The 19,957-nt window shown below is 42.9% G+C and overlaps 1 protein-coding gene across 1 annotated transcript in view; it reads left to right on the top strand.

The window, feature by feature from the left end:
* Positions 1-9,775, top strand: part of LOC140225503 (uncharacterized) — a 41,709-nt gene extending 31,934 nt beyond the window's left edge. Inside the window, exon 3 of the mRNA XM_072304635.1 lies at positions 7,405-9,775. Coding sequence (XP_072160736.1) covers positions 7,405-7,833 — 429 coding nt within the window. The 3' untranslated portion in view covers positions 7,834-9,775. The remainder of the gene's footprint in view (positions 1-7,404) is intronic.
* The last annotated feature ends 10,182 nt before the right edge of the window (positions 9,776-19,957 follow it).

Raw genomic sequence — 19,957 nt, 5'->3', positions numbered from 1 at the left:
CGCTTTCCGAATCCGAGCACCTTACATAAAGTGCCGGGTCTGCGGAAATCGATCCAGTACTTGGATTTGATGCTTACTTTAAGCGTAGCGTTGTTCGCTTTGAGTTTGATAGCTTCCGCTCCGCCAAGATCTCCCTGCAAGTATTGTTGTATACCCTCGATCTCGTAGGCTCCGATCGGGAACGAAATTGCAGAGTAATTCTCTTCAGGGCTCTCGGAGTAGAAAAGCAGTCTGTTCGTTATGTCGATGTTTGGGATGGAATAATAAGTTACAAAACCCGTCAGACCGATCTCGCAAGGTCCGAACAACTCGAGAGGTCTAGGCAGTGCAAACTCGAGAACGTTGCTCCTCCCCGTCAACATGAACGTGTGACATATTTTCTGAGTTTCCATATTCGGGTTTCGAGAATACTATATATTCCTGGTTTGTACGAGCCATTCTAAACATCGTTTCCCGCAGACGCTCGAGTTGAAATTTTGTTCGCTATCATAATTGTATCCTATTGTCTTCGTCGTTGAGCTACCGCGTGAGCGTAAAATGTATCGCGTAATTTCAACGGGTGGTGGTAGATCACCGAAGCTGTCGTAGTACAATGCGTTACCGCACTTTGAAATCCGGTATGCTGTCCAATGTGTACCGGCTCCATCGCTTCGGTCCAGATTGATGATACCACACTCGGGACGTTTGGGTTTCTTGGTCGCCAATTCATCGATCATGAACACACCGAGGAAATGCGGGATTCGTAATTGTTCTGTCGCAGCGATCCTCAACTCAACATCCGTCATCGCTCGGCGCGGTAGCTCACGGATCAGTTTAAATTCTTTCGGTAAGGTCTCAAGTAAAGTCCGTAACCTTTACGGTACGGTCGCAAGTACAATCCTTCACCGAGGTGTACGTTCTTCTTCAAAGATCCGTCGATGACCGTCTTGATCATTTTTGCTACCGGTGTGATTGTTCGCGCGGCTAGACCGATACTCGTCAGAAGATTCTTGACTCCGGCACCCGTCTTCGGAATAGCCAAGATTCGCTCCGCCGGTTTCTTCTTCTTCTTCTTCGACACCCCGGCACCCATCTTTGGGAGAGCCAAAATTCGTTCGATCGACCGCTCCACCGGTTTCGTCTTCTTCGACGCTCTCTTCTTCTTCTTGGGTTTCGGTTTTTTCGCTGCCACCGTCTTGTTTAGACCCATTCCGAGTTTGGCTTTGAGTTTCATAGCGTTCGTTACGGCGTATGCTGCCGCTCTTTCACCCAACGATGAGTCGGACGCTTTCACACGTTCCCAAGCTCTGTCGGCAAGTATGAGATCGGCTTTGTTCCTCTCGGTGGTGTCTTTGGTCTTACTGTAAGCGATGTCGTGGGACTTGCAAGCTTCGTCGAGCGGATTTATACCCGGATCTCCGCGTTTCAATCGTTCTGCGAGGCGAGTGCCCGGTCCGCAGTACCTGTAGTCGCCCGGTAAGTGTAGTTCGAACGGTAGTGAATTTATCAACGAGTTTAACAGTCCACGTCCTCGATTGGTTTTGCTGCAAGTTGATGTTCTTCTCGGTGACATACTCTGACGAAAATATCCATACTATTTATACGGAGAAGTAAAAAATAACTGTCCGATAAAATAGGGAACGAATACGATGCGACTCGTCAAGCAAAGAAAGTCACTGCGAGTCCGGAACCTCGACAAACGGAAGAAGCAAAATGAAAACCGACGACAACGACGACGACGCAGTGAACTGTTACCGAACAGTATCCGTTGCATTGTCGTTGGACCGTCCAACTGCGGTAAAACAAACGTGATGGTTTGCTTGCTACAACATCCGAACGGATTGAAGTTCCGCAACGTGTACTTGTACTCCAAGACACCGTTCCAACCCAAGTACGAAGAACTGCGTCAGATATTCGACGGAATCGACGGTCTCGGATACAACGTCTATTCGGACACGGCCGAGATTGTTCCACCAAACGATGCCGCATCAGACTCGGTCTTCATTTTCGATGATGTCGCTTGTGACAAACAAAATGCGATGCGGGAATATTTCAGTATGGGAAGACACAGCTCGGTCGATAGTTTCTACTTGTGTCAAACGTATTCTCGCATACCGAAACAATTGATTCGCGATAACGCTAACCTGCTCGTAGTTTTCAAACAGGACAATACAAACTTGCGACACATCTACGACGATCACGTCAACACAGATTTCACGTTCGAAGATTTCAGACACGTCTGCTCGGTGTGCTGGCAGGACAAGTACGGGTTTTTAGTCATCGATAAAGATAGTAATAAGAACGAGGGAAGGTACCGGAAAGGTTTCGATACTTTTATTGAACAAGATGGATAACTTATCGTTGTCGACGATCGCTCAGAAATACGGTAGTATCGATAAAATCCGTCAAGATATCAAACGGAAGTTAAATACCATTCGCACCGGAGAGGCGGACGCTCAGGTGACGTTGAAGAAAGTTTTCAAACCGTTGACAGATCCGCTCGCAGCGTTGCAGAAAACTGTGTCGACATCGTCAACTCCCGCACTTGTCGCTGCTCCTCAGGAAAAGAAAACCAAGATCGAAGCTTCAAAATCGGAAACGAAAGATGGAACAACGTTTGTTGATAGTTTATTTGCTTCGTTCGGATCACCGAAAAATATAAACAACGATGATGATGATGATGACGATTCAAAGGAGGATGATGATGATGAATCGTTCCAAGATGCAACGGGTAAAGAACAAACAACGAGTCGCACCGAAGACGACGACGTCGATTCTCGAAACACAATCACTGCCCCGCACGTACAGTTCTACTTGGACGATCTGGAGAAACAACCGAAACAATCCGATACCACGTATGGTGTGCGGAAAGCAATCAACGGAAACTATCTTATCGGAAACCGAACCATAAGTTTCGATTCGGACGGACGACTAATCTTGGACGGTGGTGATGAGGTGTTCGAACCGACACCTGGGTTCTTGGAGCTCATTTTTAAGAAACATCCGCGTAATTACACAGCAGATGATCGTGCTAATTTCCAACGAGTAGTTACGCTCACCAATGCGCATTGGAGGAATCATCATCCACACGGTAGCCCCAACTCGAACCGCAGTCAAAAATACCACGATCTCATCAAACCTTTGTTCGCTACATCAACTCCGAGATCAACGAGGAAGTCATCGCGTAAAAAATTGAAGAAAGGCTCCGGTATGAAAATTCACCGTGCAAAACGGGAACTCGTCTATTGGGACGATCCGAACGAATTGGTCCAACGTCTCGTTTTACTTGTAGCTTCGAAACAAGCTGGTCACACCGATCACGATCGTGAAATTCTGAGTATCGTCGAAGAGCTTCGCGAAGCGGATTACATCCACTAAATATAGGTTCCGCACAAAAATGAGTCACACCGACCGGTTTGGAAGATCGAAAGGGACTTACGTTCGCAACACGAAGCAAGGTCTCAAAGGAGACGGTTTCTTACTGGATCCCGACGGAAATTATCTTGTATCCAACAAACGGATCCGACAACTGCAAGATCCAGAAGAGGATACCGACGCCGTGAACAAACAATGGACAGACTCGAGGTGGACGGAAGCTATGAATTTAGCACAGCTTTGTTTGGAGAAAATGGAAGAATACAAAAGTATCGCGCAACGACTCGAGACGAAATTATCACGACTGGAAAATAGAATCAGTCAACTAGAGGTTGTGAATCGAATGAAAGGAAAATAGTGTTGCGATGAGTCACACGGACGGTTTTGGCCGATCGAAATTCCGCCGCGGTCCAAAAGGTGACGGATTCTCACTGGATTCCGACGGAAATTATATCGTATCGAACAAACGGATTCGTCAAGTGCAAGATCCCGAAAGCGATGAGGATGCGGTGAACAAACAATGGTCCGAACGGAAGTGGAAGGAAGCCATGAAATTAGCTCAACACTGTCTGGAGCGTATCCACCAACTTCAGCAATCTTACAATCGTCTGGTTAAAATAGTAGCATCGAAACAGCATTTGAATCGAGAGAGCGGACGACGTCGACGGTAATTATCATGTCGGCAGAAAAACGTGGGATCGTCGAGGAGCTACATAAACCTGCACGACGAAACTATCCGCGTCGTAAAGTACGGATTCTCGGATTGTTCGATTTATGGCAAGCCGATCTCGTCGAGATGCAACCGTACGCCTCGGTCAACAAAGGATACAGATATCTCCTCACCGTCATCGACGCGTGCTCGAAAAAGGCGTGGGCCGAACCGCTCAAATCGAAAACGGCCGCGGATGTTACTTATGCTCTGCAACGCGTTCTCAAAGCAGCCGGAAAGTCACCGAAACATTTACAAGTCGATATGGGCTCGGAATTCTACAACTCCAAATGTCAGGCATTGATGAAGCGTCACCAGATCAATATGTACAGCTCGTTCTCGACAACCAAAGCCTCCATTGTGGAGCGATTCAACCGAACGCTCAAAACGAAGATGTGGAAAGAGTTCAGCGCGCAAGGATCTTACAAGTGGGTAGATCTATTACCGAAACTCATCCGTGAATATAACGGGAGCGTTCATCGCACAATCGGGATGAAACCAATCGATGTCACCGAAAAGGATGTACCGATGATCCTGCAAAAGCTTCGTGGACCGCCGCTGAGTAAAATTGAAAAGAGACGTCTGGCCAGACGAAAACTGAATGTCGGTGATCACGTCCGGATCTCGAGACTCAAAGCCATGTTCGAGAAAGGATACACACCGAATTGGAGCACGGAAATTTTCAAGATTGTCAGCGTCAATCCCACCGTTCCGATCACGTACGATCTGAAAGACGCACACGATACGATCATCAAAGGAAAATTCTACCGCGAAGAACTCCAACCCACCAACTATAAAGATACGTTCCTGGTGGAGAAAATTCTGCGTCGCAAGAAAAACCAGGTCTTTGTCAAATGGTTGGGTCTGGACGCGAGTCACAATAGTTGGATCGATAGTAAGGATTTCGTATAAATAATATGCAACGTGTTTGCGTTTTCGAAACGTGTTTGCGTTTTCGAAACGTGTTTGCGTTTTCGAAACGTGTTTGCGTTTTCTAAACGTGTTTGCGTTTTCGAAACGTGTTTGCGTTTTCGAAACGTGTTTGCGTTTTCGAAACGTGTTTGCGTTTTCGAAACGTGTTTGCGTTTTCTAAACGCGAACTGTTTGAAACTGTAAATATCCAATAAAAAAAAAAATTTTGATTCGTCAAACTGTTGAACATTGCAATATCCATTCCAAGCGCACACTAGTACAAAATTTGAAATTACCGAATCAGACCCTAATCTACAGTATCTGATACCGACCCATATGGTAAGATACGGTCTCTCGAAACCGAAAATTTTTACAAGTCCGAAAATCCGAATTTTTTGCACAATCTGGCAACACTGTACGGAAAAAATCAACTAATTTCTTGCCCCATCTGGCAACACTGTAAAATGCAATGTTGCAAAATTTCACCAATAAATAAATCATTTATTTACATGCACCACGCGGCAACGCTGCTGCGCCATCTTGAAAAATACACCATTGCATAACCCGAAAAATGAAGGGGCATTATTACACCATTGCATAACCCGCATATTGAAGGGGCAACATGCAATACTTTCTTTTTACAGCGTTGCCATATTGAACAATAATCCCTATACAACGCTGTAATTTAATTCCTATTTTTCTGCACAATCATGCAACGCTGTTGGATAATTTACTGTTCTAAAATCCTCATTTTCATACTACTGCGGTCGGCTTCATGTTGACCATTCTGCGAGTTTAAATGGAAGAACTCCGTACTCCATCTCATAAAACTGGGTACGAGCCCAACTTAAAAACATGCAATCATCTTCAAACTTGCATGAGATGAGCCCTCAGCCGCTGTGAGGTCAGTAAAGCAAGAATTTTCTGACATTATCACTTGTGCAGCGAATAGCAGCGGTCGGCATCACATTGTCCATTCTGCGTGTTAAAAACAAAGTGCTCCGAACTCCAACTCATAAAAATGGGTACGAGCCCAACTTAAAAACGTGCAATCATCTTCAAAATTGCATGAGATGAGCCCTCAGCCAATAGACCATATCCTCCAGTATGGGCCTGGTATCGGAGACTGGAGAGTAGGGTCTGATTCGGGAAATTAAAAAAATTTCGGAAAATTACCCTCCTCCGATCCGTAGCGAACCGATGCGATTCTTTTCTATTATCGAAGATCGGAAAACTGTACGGACCAAATTTTGATATGAGTTTTTGTTTTCGAGATTTCGGACTTGTAAAATTTTGACGGCATCCACGATAGACCATATCTTACAGTATGGGTCTGGTATCGGAATCTGGAGATTAGGGTCTGATTCGGGAAAATAAACAATTTGAAAGATGGAAACCGCGGGAATCTTTGCCCGCGGCGGAGGTGCACCGTTATTTGATACCGGGGGTCTGTCGGCGCTGGGTATTTTGCTAGAGTTTCAAGATTGTTGCGAGACTATTAAAATCCTTGGTTTTGAAGTTAACAAATCAAAATGCCCATTATATTTGTTTACAAAATAATTGTTATTCAGGGAGAAATTAACATAAAGAAGTAAAGAAGAAGAAGAAGAAGAAGAAAAAGAGGGAAATATTCGCGTTGTTTTAAACAGATCAGCAGTGTGCATTTGAAGTTATGATTTTCATTTTTAAATGAAGGGGTCCTCATAAAAGGACTTTAATACTTGAAAGCCGGGAGTTTATTGCATTTCAACGGTTCAGTTCCATCTGAATATGTATTTCTCCAAACTAAACAATCGAATTTTTTTTATTTCCTTCCTTACTTTTCCTGTCCTGATGAATGGAAGATCCCTCGCAGATAGATTTAAAAAGGGTCAAATTATATGCATGCTTATGCCAAGGGTCGAGGAAGAAATGAAATAAATGCGGAGAGAATCTACTTTTCAGCATGTCACCCAGCAAGTTGACAGATGAAGAGAATCAAATAACTCTGCTTTTACGTAGTGTATACACTATTCAATATCGATTTTCCGGGTCCCTTTGATTTATGGACGCGACGATGGAGTGGATTGAAAAAAATAAAATGTATTCGTATTTTCGAAATGAATTTACGAGTGCAAAGTCGTTGATATTTCTATCTTTCACTCATTTGTGTCCGGGGAAACTTTGGGTAGAAGGGCCTGTTGGGACAGATCTTTCCGCCCCCCCCCCCTCAGTCTTGTACTGATACCTACTCATAAGAGATCAGCTTTTTTTTTACTGTACTTGAAGTATTTGAACCTTTTCACATTGTTTCCCTGCAAAATAGGGTGGATCAAGCACTTCTTTACCACCTTCCTGCACTCAAGTCCCACGTCATTACTTGAAAGCTATTTGACAAAATAACGCAGGGATTGTTTCATTATATTAAGTTCTATATTTTTTCCTTTCAGGCACAGCTGGAGAACAAATTACAAAAGTTTATACCTTACTTGGCAATTCGATACAGGATTGAACTATTTGAAACTGTTTTAGCCCCAGAGCTTAAACAAACTCCAGACAAATCTAAATTAGTAGGTATGACGGCGAAAATGCAATTCCACACTAAGACTTGCCACGCTGTTTTGAGTAAAAAAAACCATTCACTAGTGGAAAAGACTAAAAAGCTGCTGGAAAAGTACAACCTCACACAGAGTGAATTCTGTGATGCCTTGGGGTCTTTTTTTGTTGTCGGTAGTGATAAAATTCATACTCCGCCAATTACGAAGTATACAAAAGAAGAAATAAACTCAGCTCTAAAAGACATAGGGATGGACGATCCAATACTTCAAAAATCCGTGTATGTGTTGTACGACTCGCTCAGAAATGTGGAAAATGAATGACTGCATTTTATGAAGCACTCCTTTCTATAATAATAATAATATATAATAACAAGTTGGTTTTTGCAATCGCTAGCGATAGCAATATTCGTCATTGGAACTTTTGCTTCTGGGATATGAAAATGTTAAGGTACAGTTCGTTTGTAGTATCTTCAGAATTGAAGGGGCTATGTAATTTTGTGTCGACATCTCTTTTTTAACATTTTTAATTTTTTTCTTTGCATACAAGAAAGCTGTTTTTTACCAATTATTTATTTTCGTTAGATTATGTATGGTTTTTGGAAGTAAACGCATTTAACTTTCAGTTTCGTTTTTTCGGCGTAAAGTATGATATTTTTACTCTACGCATATGCCCCAATACGCATCATAAGTGACCTATGTGCTTCCTAAGTTGCCATTTTTTTCATTCAAATAGATGTAACTGAAATGTTAGATGTGTACTACATATACTACTGTCATGTCATTGCTGTATTTATTTATTTACTTTTTGCGTAGGTATAAATTGTTATTTTTTGCTGAATTTTGGAGAAAATATTGCTTTAAGAACTTGGAATGTAAATTAATTTTATTGAAAAAAGAAAATACCATCATTAATTTCGGCGAACAGAGAAAATATACATCAATATTTGGGTCAACATCTCCCTGATTATGTAAAGGATGAATATATTAGTATTTCTTTATCAAAAAACTTAGCTTTTGTCTTCAGAGATACAATGATTCTAGTCCCAGTCAATTTGTTTTATTGAAAAAACAAAAAAAAAAACAAAAAAATAAATAAAAAAAAACAACTGAAATGTTAGACGTACTATTTTCATGTCTTTCTATTTGTATAAATGGGTACTTTTTGCTTAACTTACGAACGTTGAATGCAAATAAACTTTATTGAAAAAAAGAAAATAACGTCATTAATTTGGGGAAACATGTGGCTGATTATATGAAGGAGGTATATTCCAGTATTTTTGTTTAACATATTAACTCACGAGAAAATGTTCGTACATTTATCATCTAGTATTAATTATTTTTTGATGATTAGTCTAAAACATTCAATACAACCATTAAAAACTAACTGCTTTCGTCGGGTATCGAACTCCCGATCGCCTATTGCCCGCACCTAATCAAAACTATGAGGCGGTTTAGTCAACTAGGCTATAGCGAATCGGCGTGTATATATATAAAGTCGCTTTACAACGCACTTTGGCGTTCTACGACACCCAAACGCCACATATGCCTGTCTTCCCAGAGGTTCTTGGGCAACTGACACTGCAACATCTCTTCGTCAACGCCCTGCCGCCAACCCTTTACGGGACGCCCCCGTCGCCTCTTCTCAGGTGGTACCCAATCCAAAACTTCTTTGGGCAACCTCTCCTCCGGCATTCTTTGCACATGTCCATACCAGCATAACTGCCTGGACATGACGTCGTGCACGATATCTTTCTCAACCTTCATCACCTGGCGAATTCTCTCATTACGGACACGGCCCCGTCTCGAAATGGCGGCAGATCGCCGCCAAAAATCCATTTCAGTTTCCCTCAACATTTCTTGCGTTCTTTTCGTCAAAGGCCACACTTCACTACCATAGAGCACGATACTTTTAACGATGGCGTCATATATCCGGTGCTTGTTTGCCTTTGAGATGCTCTGATCCCAGAGCACCCCGTTCAGCATCGCGATGGCTCTCCTGCCCTGGATGATCCTGTCCTTAATTGCTCTATCCATCCTTCCATCCTGATCGAGCCAAACACCGAGATACTTATACTCGTCACACTCTTCGATGCGCCGTCCATCCTCAAGCTCTATGCTTTGCCGTTGATGTGCTGCTCCCACGACCAGCTTGTCTGTCTTGGACACACTAACGTCCATGCCCCATTTCCGATATTCTTCGACCAACTTCCGCGTCATGTAATCGGCATCTTCCTCATCTTGAGCTACAACGATCTGGTCATCGGCAAAGCATAGAGTATAAAGGGTCTGCCCATCAAAGAGTGGAACGCCCATTCCCGCAACCTTATTTTTCTATTCCTTTAACACGTGCTCTAGGTATACCTTAAATAGTGTTGGTGACAAACAACAGCCTTGTTTTAGCCCTTTTGTGACGAAAAAACCTCCGGAAAACTCTCCACGACATTTCATTTTTGCTATCGTCCCGTTATAAAATGATTTAATTGCCCCCACAAGTCCTTTGCTAAAACCCCTTTTTTCCAAGGCTTCCCAAAGTTTCACTAACGGCACGCTGTCATAAGCTTTCTGAAGATCCACAAACACCAAGTGCAGCTCTTGGCTGACCGCCCTTTTCTTCTCGATGACCTGGGTAATGGTGAACAAATGGTCGACGGTAGACCTACCGGCTCTAAAACCAGCCTTTTCTTCGGCTTCCTGGTCGCTCCAAACCTCTTCGACCTTTGCCTTGAGAATTTTACCGTAGACCTTGCTCAAGGTTCCTGTGACCGATATACCTCTGTAGTTGTCGCAATCTTGCTTACTACCTTTCTTATGACTGGGAGTAATCCAAGATTCCTTCCAATCCTTTGGTATTTCGGAACCATGCAAACAGTCTTGCATGAGTTTCCTCAGATGTTCAAATAGTTTACCGGTGCCACATTTTCTCAACTCCGCCGGTATACCCCCAGGTCCAGGAGTTCTGCGAGTTTTCAACTCCCTCACAGCCTTCACTACATCTTGGAGCTGGATCTCCACGTTGGAATCTTCTTTAGTGCTCATGACTCCGCCTTGAAACTCGGGTCGCCTCTCCGTTAATAAATCTTTAAAATAGTCCTCCATCTTGTCAAGTGGTATCGGAGATATGATGTCGCGCATTTTATTCCGTCGCAACCCTTTGATCACTTTCCAGCCTTCCGTACTTTTCCGGCCTCCAAGGTAGGTATTTATCTTCATACAGCTTTCTTCCCAAGCCTCATTCTTCTTCCGAGTGATTACCCGACGGACTCTTGCTTGAGCTTGTCTGTACATGATTTTATCATCCAACTTTTCGGAAGAGAGAAACTGATGATACCTATTCCTTTTCACATTTATTTTCACCTCTACCTCCGCATCCCACCAGTATGGTTTTCTGTTATCATTTTTTTGATCAGAAACCCCCAGGGCCTCCGCTGCCGCCGAGTGAACGCAATTCTTAATAAATTCATACCGCTCTTCCGTAATGCCATCGCACGCATCTCCTAACTTTTCATCCAGGCGCTTTGCGTACAGAGCCTTGACACTCGGGTGCTTTAGGCTATCGATGTTGTACTGAACTTGATGTACGCATTGTCGCTCCGGTTGTTGATTGTCGCCTTGATCGTTCTGCGACACACGAGCGGGAAAGGCTACATCCGCTCTGAGGAAATAGTGGTCACTACCGCAGGAGAGTCCTCTACATACCCTCACCTGCTGGATCTTCAGGTTTGTTACCTGTTTAACGAGCACGTAGTAAATGATAGATCTTAAGCCGCGGGTAGGTTGGACCCACGTACATTGGTGAATATCCTTGTGTTGGTAGAACCCGTTCAATACTGTTAATTCCCTCTGCTCGCAAACGTCAATAATGCGGCTTCCGTTGTCGTTCACCGTAACTTCACCGAACGGGCCGACGATTTTACTGTTCACCCGGGATCCCGTTCTTCCATTTAGATCTCCCAACACAAGGACTTCTCTCCCAGGTCCTACCTTCACTACCTCCTCGTCCAGTTCTTCAAAAAACTGATCCTTAAGTGCGATGGTAGCATCATCATTGACCCCGTATACCCCAAAACAGTGACTCTGTGACCGTGCATAGTTAGGTTCATCTTCATCATGCGAGCGTTGATGGCTTCCCAGTTCTGAGTATTTTTTTGAAATTTTTTGCGGATCAGAATTGCGACACCCTGTTGTGCACGCTGATGTTTCGGCACTCCACTGTAGAATAAATCGTAGTCCCCAAGGCTCTCTGATCCGTGGCCTTTTTTCTTCGTTTCCGTTATTACCACCACGTCGATCTCGTTGCTCTTTATCTCCGATACCACTTCCGTCAGTTTCTTGGAAATGCCTTGCACATTCCAAGTACCAAAAGCGAGTGTCGTTTTCCGTAATCTAAGTCGAAGAGTCCGTTGTTGCGTCACCGTTACCATAGAAATGCAGTTTTTGACCATCTTTCCAGTGTGCATCAGAATGGTAGCTTGAGTGGTTTTTTGATTGTCCTTGCTTCGTACATTTTCTACTTTATCATCCCTTTGAAGTCAAGATATCCTCAGTCTCTTATGTTCAGTATTTGTCATTTCAGTATCTGTCATTAAACTACGTGCGTTCCGTAAGTCAATTGTGTTATTTCTTATGGTATTATTGCACTAAAGCTCATGTTCTTAGCATGAGATTGGAAGGGGAGATAACCTCATCTTTTTTGGGATAAAACATGGAGAAACATCCGTTTATTTCCATGGTTACCGAGGCATATGTTATTGGGTTTTTTGACATTGTACATTTTTTCCGAGGATCGGGGAGTCAGCCCGATGCCCCAACCCCCAACCTGGAGGACCAGGGTTTGATTTCGGAGTTGCCTCTCCTAGACAGGTTGCTTCCACCACAGCTAAGAGCCGGGTCTACCCACCCCCTTTGAGGCAGGGGCTACCAGCTGAGGTCCGCAGGATTGCTAAACCTGTGACAGTACAGTCCCCCATATCGGCGTTTGAGAGAGTAAAAATAGCATACAAAAGACTCGGGCAATGGGCGGGACTTATCACAAGAGACCTTGACGCTTGGGATATGAGAGAAATGAGCTAAGCGCATTGCTTTAGGAGCCATGGTTCGCACTGTTTTCATGTTTCTCAGGGTTCATCTCAGCATGCATTTGCCATCGCGGTAGTAAGCTGAGGCGATATTTGTTTATCCATGAATTAAATCAATCAATCGAGCTCTGATTGTGACTTCTTTGTCCGTAACGAGTCCTCCAGAACAATTTTCCACCTTTTACGATGGTTATTATTTCTTTATTTCTATTTTTCAAATTTGAGGTGGGATAATGGCGGCTTCTCAGGAGCACCGAAGTAGGCGATCTTTTGCACCAACGAACAGAAAACTGATGGCGAAAAATAACCAATCAGAACCTCCCAAAAAAAAGAATTTGCCCAAAATCGGAACTTCGTGGTTCTGCGCAGATTTACCAGTCAGACACGACATCTCAAGGTGGAAAAAAACTCGCTGAAAGCGAATTTTAGAAATCAACACAACTTGACGTAGAGACATGATTGGCTAAAAAATACAACGGTTTTTGATACATCGGAAAATCAACCAAAAATCGAAGACTGGGCGAAACGCTCAAGGTCGCAGAGGCATAGGGAATCCCATAGCGATAGCAACGGAACGATTGTAATATCATGGGGAACTCCGTTCCCATGACAATATACCTTTATTTGTTGTTTTGTACACATGGCTTTTAGAAATGCGTCAAACTTTCAAAACAAAAAACAAGAATATATATTACTAGGAGCGGTAGCGACCAAAACAAAAAACAAGAATATATATTACTTGGAGCGGTAGCGACCCCGTCAAGCCTAAAGAGATCTCCAACAACGAGAATGGGAGCCGCTACTGTATCTTACACGAACCCGTTCAACTTTTGCGTTATTTTGAGATATCTTCGCAAAAACTGAACGAAACTCAAAACCCTTTGCACTCTAGCAAGCATATTTTATTCCTCGCCTACAGGCGAAATTTGGAGCTGATTCATCACACAGTTAATTAATAATCCCTAATTTTCTGCCGTTTTTTGGCCACTTTTTCAAATTACCCGCGCCGTATCACATTTGTGCCTCAAAATTTTGACTTCATCGGCCGTCCGCATTAAATATAAATGTGCACTTAACAATTATGAAAATCATTGCAAATCATTTCAAAAAGTTTAAACCTACGCATAGGCATCATTCCTTGAATTTAGAACGTGTTTTTGCATTATTAATTTTTAAGAAAGTTCAACTGATCAAAGTCGTTGTTTCATTCAATTCACGACCATTCACGACGCACCGTCAGTGCTGCAGTGCTGCCAGTGTCATGGCGTCCGGTAGCTGCTCTGTCGCTGCTCCATGTAAATTTGTCTTGAAAAATTGTCTGAACCCTTGGAAAGAATCTCATCATCATCTTTAGAATAATAAATAAGTAGCTATTATTCTATGTCATCAGTGAACAGAGTGAATCAAGTGAATCCCGGCCGGTGAATTCTGAATCACGACCCTCTTTTCCACGCTTGGAGAGAAACTGAGATTAAAACATAGATTTCTGTTAATCACTCGTGTTCCGATTTGTTTTTTATCTATTAACAACTGGTTTCAAAGAATTTTGAATTCCCTGCCGTCGTGACTTCGTGCCGGATAGTGCCGCTAGTTGACGTCACAGTCAAGTCAATTCAATCAATGTTTGTCTTTTCGCTTTTAGGTTATCGCGAGATGTAAACATACCTACACAAACTAAACTAATAAATAATTTAATGTTGTTATTTCGAAATGCAAATTAAATCATACAAATGAAACTTCCCTTTATTGTTCACTGCTATCTCTAAACTTTGTCTCTACCTTTATTACCGTGCTACAAGTTCTGTGTACCTTCCTCCATCTGTGGTTCATTTGTTCGCAAGCAAAACTGTAAGTACCTATGACAAGTGGATTTTAGTACCCTTATCCCTGCGGAAATCTGTTCGATGTCAAAAAATCCTGGTAATCTGGTTTTGAGTGAGACCCATATCAAGGATTTAAAGGCAGCGTCAGTAGTTTTAGCAACAAATCTATATCGAGTCGGATGCCAAAATTCTACTTAAGGTATGTGCTGAACTATTTCAATGTGTGTTACCTAATATCAGAAGCAATATTTGCTGAACCATGCCAAACCACAGTGACCATGCAAAATCTATCAGCAGCCTGAATGTTGAATGTTTTTGTTTGTCGGGACGACCTAGATGACATAGGATAAAAGGCGGAGCGAGATTAGTCGGCTATGTCGTATCGTTGCTTTGTCGTGCCTTTGTCAGGTGGAATGGATGGCATACTGTCGGAAACTTGAGAGGTGCCGGTAGCTTGTCGTTAGTTCAACCCGACATAGGCACGACAAAGCAGCGATAAGACATAGCCAACCAATCCCGCTCTGCCTTTTAACCTAAGTCATCTATGTTGTCCCGACAAACACAAAATTTCAACAATCAGGCTGCTGGCTACTCTATCTTCAAACCCTTTAGAACACTCGAATTGTGTGTTGTGATTGTAACGCAAATTATCACTATAGTGCTCAACCCGTAGTATAGTTTCAGAGAATGTGTATGTTGATAAATACATGCTAGTTATAAAGCTTCATTCAAGAAATTTGCATTGCAATTTTCAAGTTTCCTTGTCTTTCCTTGCTCCCGTGGAATATAATAAGCAAAGACGATCTCCGCGGATATTGCTACTATAGCTATTAAGTCTCGAAGCAAATAGCGGATGGGGCAATGTATTTGCACTGAACGGAAGGAATTTAAGTGATACTCTACAGGGTTATCCAAAAGTCACTGACCACCCCTGTAACTTTTTTCCAAATTCAGATAGAATTTTGAAACTTTGGGAATGTTCCTGGGTCAAAAGTAGCAACTTTTTGGTCCCCCCAAAATTTTGGGGGGCGGGGGCTAACTTTTTTTTCCAAATGGCAACCCCCCCTTTGTGATACCTCATTCGAAAGATAATAAAAAAAGAAAATTTTTGGCGCAAACCGCAGGTCAAAATGTTGATTTTTGACAAAATGGCGGCCGGTCAAAGTTCAAAATGGCGGAAATTTGGCATCTCCGTTTTTTATCGGCGGATTGGTCTGAAACTCAGAGACTTAGGGTTTTTTGGGACAAGAAAACCGATTCTGGCATCGGTTTTCCAGAAAAGTCAGTCCTTTTCAAAATGGCGGCGGTCAAAATAGCGGCCTAGAGCGAGAAGTGGATATTTAGGCTGCTTAGCGTTGGATTTGCATGAAACTTGGTATCCGGGGGTATTTCGGCACGAGAAGAACGAATCTTTCATTGGATACCTGAAATTCCGACGAATTTCAAAATGGCGGTTGAAAAGTGGCGAGAAATCAGTTTTACGGCTGTTTACCGATGGATTTGCATGAAATGCGATATCGATTATTTAGTATTTCAAGAATTAATGAAAGATTTCTTTTTGTCCAGCCAAAAACTACCAGGATATCGAATTTCATGCAAATCCATCGGTAAACAGCCGTAAAACTGATTTCTCGCCACTTTTCAGCCGCCATTTTGAAATTCGTCGGAATTTCAGGTATCCAATGAAAGATTCGTTCTTCTCGTTTGCATGAAACTTGGTATCCGGGGGTATTTCGGCACGAGAAGAACGAATCTTTCATTGGATACCTGAAATTCCGACGAATTTCAAAATGGCGGCTGAAAAGTGGCGAGAAATCAGTTTTACGGCTGTTTACCGATGGATTTGCATGAAATTCGATATCCTGGTAGTTTTTGGCTGGACAAAAAGAAATCTTTCATTAATTCTTGAAATACTAAATAATCGATTTCGCATTTCATGCAAATCCATCGGTAAACAGCCGTAAAACTGATTTCTCGCCACTTTTCAACCGCCATTTTGAAATTCGTCGGAATTTCAGGTATCCAATGAAAGATTCGTTCTTCTCGTGCCGAAATACCCCCGGATACCAAGTTTCATGCAAATCCAACGCTAAGCAGCCTATATATCCACTTCTCGCTCTAGGCCGCCATTTTGACCGCCGCCATTTTGAAAAGGACTGACTTTTCTGGAAAACCGATGCCAGAATCGTTTTTCTTGTCCCAAAAAACCCTAAGATTCTGAGTTTCAGACCAATCCGCCGATAAAAAACGGAGATGCCAAATTTCCGCCATTTTGAACTTTGACCGGCCGCCATTTTGTCAAAAATCAACATTTTGACCTGCGGTTTGCGCCAAAAATTTTCTTTTTTTATTTTCTTTCGAATGAGGTATCACAAAGGGGGGGTTGCCATCTGAAAAAAAAAAGTTAGCCCCCGCCACTTCGGTATCGGTACGCCCCAGAACTAGAACGAGCAAATGGGAAATTAATTCTGCTTAGAATCCCCTTCAATTAGTCTCGGACGCAATCAGCTTACCTTTGAAGCTAGTTTGGTTGCCTGGGTCACTAATACAAGGAATGATAATTGGATTTGCTTCCTTCGAGAAGATGGCGAGGGATAAAATAAGCAGTTCTTTTTTCAGTCTCAAACCTCAAAATATTTGATATCTTTTGAAGTCAAGATTTTTTACCTGACTAGGGCATTGTGGCCTCGGGGCTCATCTTTAATTTTTTTCTTTATGTTTGGTGGTAGTTTATAGAAAAAGTCATGGCCTCGAGCCGCTATTTTATTAATTTTTATGATTAGACTTTCTGTTCTGTTTCTGGTGTTGTGGTTGTGCACCACTCTCGATTCCTGTAGTTTCTTGTTGTTGTATAATTTCAAAGATGAATATACATAGGCTGTCCCAAAACAACTGGCACTAAGGCTGTTATTCGGGAACTACAATAGATATCGACATGCGATTTGCGGGAGGTGATAGCTCATACTCTTGGCTCTTAAACGAGCCCAAGTTGAGCTAGTTTGGTTGGAAACTAAACGAGTTACATTAATTTTCCCGAGACGTGTATGAAATAGCCCTACGAGATTTTTCGGTAATTTATCATTCCGTTAACGGCCGTATGGGGGACTATTGTCACAGGTTTAGCAATCCTGCGGACCCCAGCTGGTAGCCCCTGCCTCAAAGGGGGCAGTGGAGATGGTCACCGGCCTTTGGGCGTATGAACCACCTGCTAGAAGGGCAGACAGGGCTCTGAGCTGAAGTGAAAGCAACCTGTCTAGGAGAGGCAACTCCGAAATCAAACCCTGGTCCTCCAGGTTGGGGGTTGAGTCATCGGGCTAACTCCCCGGTACTTGTAAAAAGTTTTACTGTTAAACGACCTAACAATACAAGCCTCGGTACCACTAGAACTAAACGGACACGTCGACAAAAATTGAGAAAACGGACTTTGGTATTTGGGGCGTGGAATGTCCAAGGCATTTCAAATAAGTTACCGGAAGTAATATCGGAGATTCAGAAACTTGGAGTGGATGTCGCTGTTCTTACTGAGACCAAGAAAAAAGGGCACGGGTCAGAGAATTACGGTGACTATGATCTATTCTACAGCGGCGTAGCCAAAGATCAGCGTGCTCAGCAAGGAGTAGCAATACTTTTTCGGAGAAGCCTACGTAAGTTCGTGGGCACTTGGGAGGCCGTCAACCAGCGCATTATCAAAATGAACCTCAACCTGTACGGACATAAGATCACGCTGCTCGGAGTATACGGTGTAAATGATGATGCCACTGTCGCATGTAAGGACCAATTCTTCGAAGATCTGAATGATGAAATACTGAACGTTGGTGCTGGCAGGGAAGCCATTCTTATGGGTGATTTGAACATCAGAACGGGACGACGAGTAAACTGTAAAGTTGTTGGACCGTTTGGGGAGGATGCTGTTAATGATAACGGTGATCGGCTCATCTCAATTTGTTCTCAAACTGAGATGAAAATTTTGAATGACTTTTTTCAACATTAAGACATCCATAAGTATACCTGGGTCCAGCCAACGCGAGGATTGAAATCCATCATCGATTATGTAATTGTAAAGCACACTACTAAATTGAAATTGCAGCAAGTTAGAGTGTGCAGGGGACTCTCTTGCGGCAGTGATCATCATTTCCTCCGAGCAGATATAGCGTTTCCCGTTAAAGGGATTAAAGATAAAGAGCCAATGCCTGAGCAACAGCAGAGTCAGGGAACGCAAAATCATGAAGTATGGTATAACATCGAAAGTTTGGAGCACCCTAGTGTCAAGGCTCTGTATCGGAAACGCTTAGATGAGAAGTTGGGGGATGGACTTTCGGGTACCACGGAAGAGCAATATCAGTTCATCAAAGATTGTATTCACTCTGCAGCGAAAGAAGCCCTAGGTGTTCACAAAACCAGTAATAAATACTAGCATCCTTACTGGTGGGATGAAGAAATTGAAGACGAGATAAATCTTAAGAGGCAAAAACATCTTATATTTCTGCCGTCTAAAAAGGCTGAAGATAAAGTTTCTTACAGGAAAGCTCAGTCTAAAGTTAGGAGCCTCATAACACGGAAGAAGAATGAAGGCTGGGAAAGCAACTGTTCTAGAATTAACACCTACCTAGGGGGGAGAAAAAGTGCTGAGAGCTGGAAGTTAATTGAAGGTTTACGCAGAGACATGAAGCGCGACATCGTTTCTCCGATATCACTTAAAAAACTGGAGGATCATTTTAAAGATCTTTTGACGGAAAGGCGCCCAGAGTTTCGAGACAACAGCACGGACAACGGAAGAATGAACAACTTGGAGATCCACACTTGTGACATAGTTAAAGCGGTTAAAGAGCTAATTAATGACAAAGCACCGGGTCCTGGTGGGATTCCTGTCGAGTTGGTCAAGTACGGGACTGCCAAGCTCTTTGAGTGCCTCAGAAAACTGATGCAACAATGCATCAGGGGTGACGAGGTACCAAGGGAGTGGAAGGAGTCTTGGATCAAGGCCATCTACAAAAAGAAGGGAAGGAAGGACGACTGTAACAACTACCGGGGGCTCTCAGTGACCGGGACAATAAGCAAAGTGTACGGGAAGATACTGAAAGCGAAGGATCGAGGATGAATGGCAGGATCACGAAGCAGAGGAGCAGGCTGGTTTTAGAGCTGGCAGGTCTACGATAGATCACCTCTTTGTTATTGACCAGGTCATTGAGAAGAAAATGGCCGTAGCTCAGGAACTGCATTTAATTTTTGCGGATCTCCAGAAGGCGTATGACAGCGTGCCGTTGATGAAACTTTGGGAGGCCTTGGAAAAATCGAATTTTAACGGGGATTGATTGACGCAGTTAAGCGATTATGTATAAAGGAAGTTTTACCAAAGTTAAGTGCCATGGGGGGTTGTCAGCGGGATTTTATGTGACTAAGGGTTTAAAACAGGGATGTTGTTTGTCGCCAACATTATTTAAAATTTATCTCGAGTGCGTGCTAAAAGAATGGAAAAAGAAATGCTCTGGTATGGGTGTCCCCTTGGGTGATCTCGAAACTCTGTTTACTCTGTGCTTTACTGATGAC

This window comes from Bemisia tabaci, chromosome 9, assembly GCF_918797505.1.
Source record: "Bemisia tabaci chromosome 9, PGI_BMITA_v3".
Lineage (NCBI taxonomy): Eukaryota > Metazoa > Arthropoda > Insecta > Hemiptera > Aleyrodidae > Bemisia > Bemisia tabaci.
Note: the sequence above shows the minus strand (reverse complement) of the source record. Positions and strands in the feature narration are given on the sequence as shown.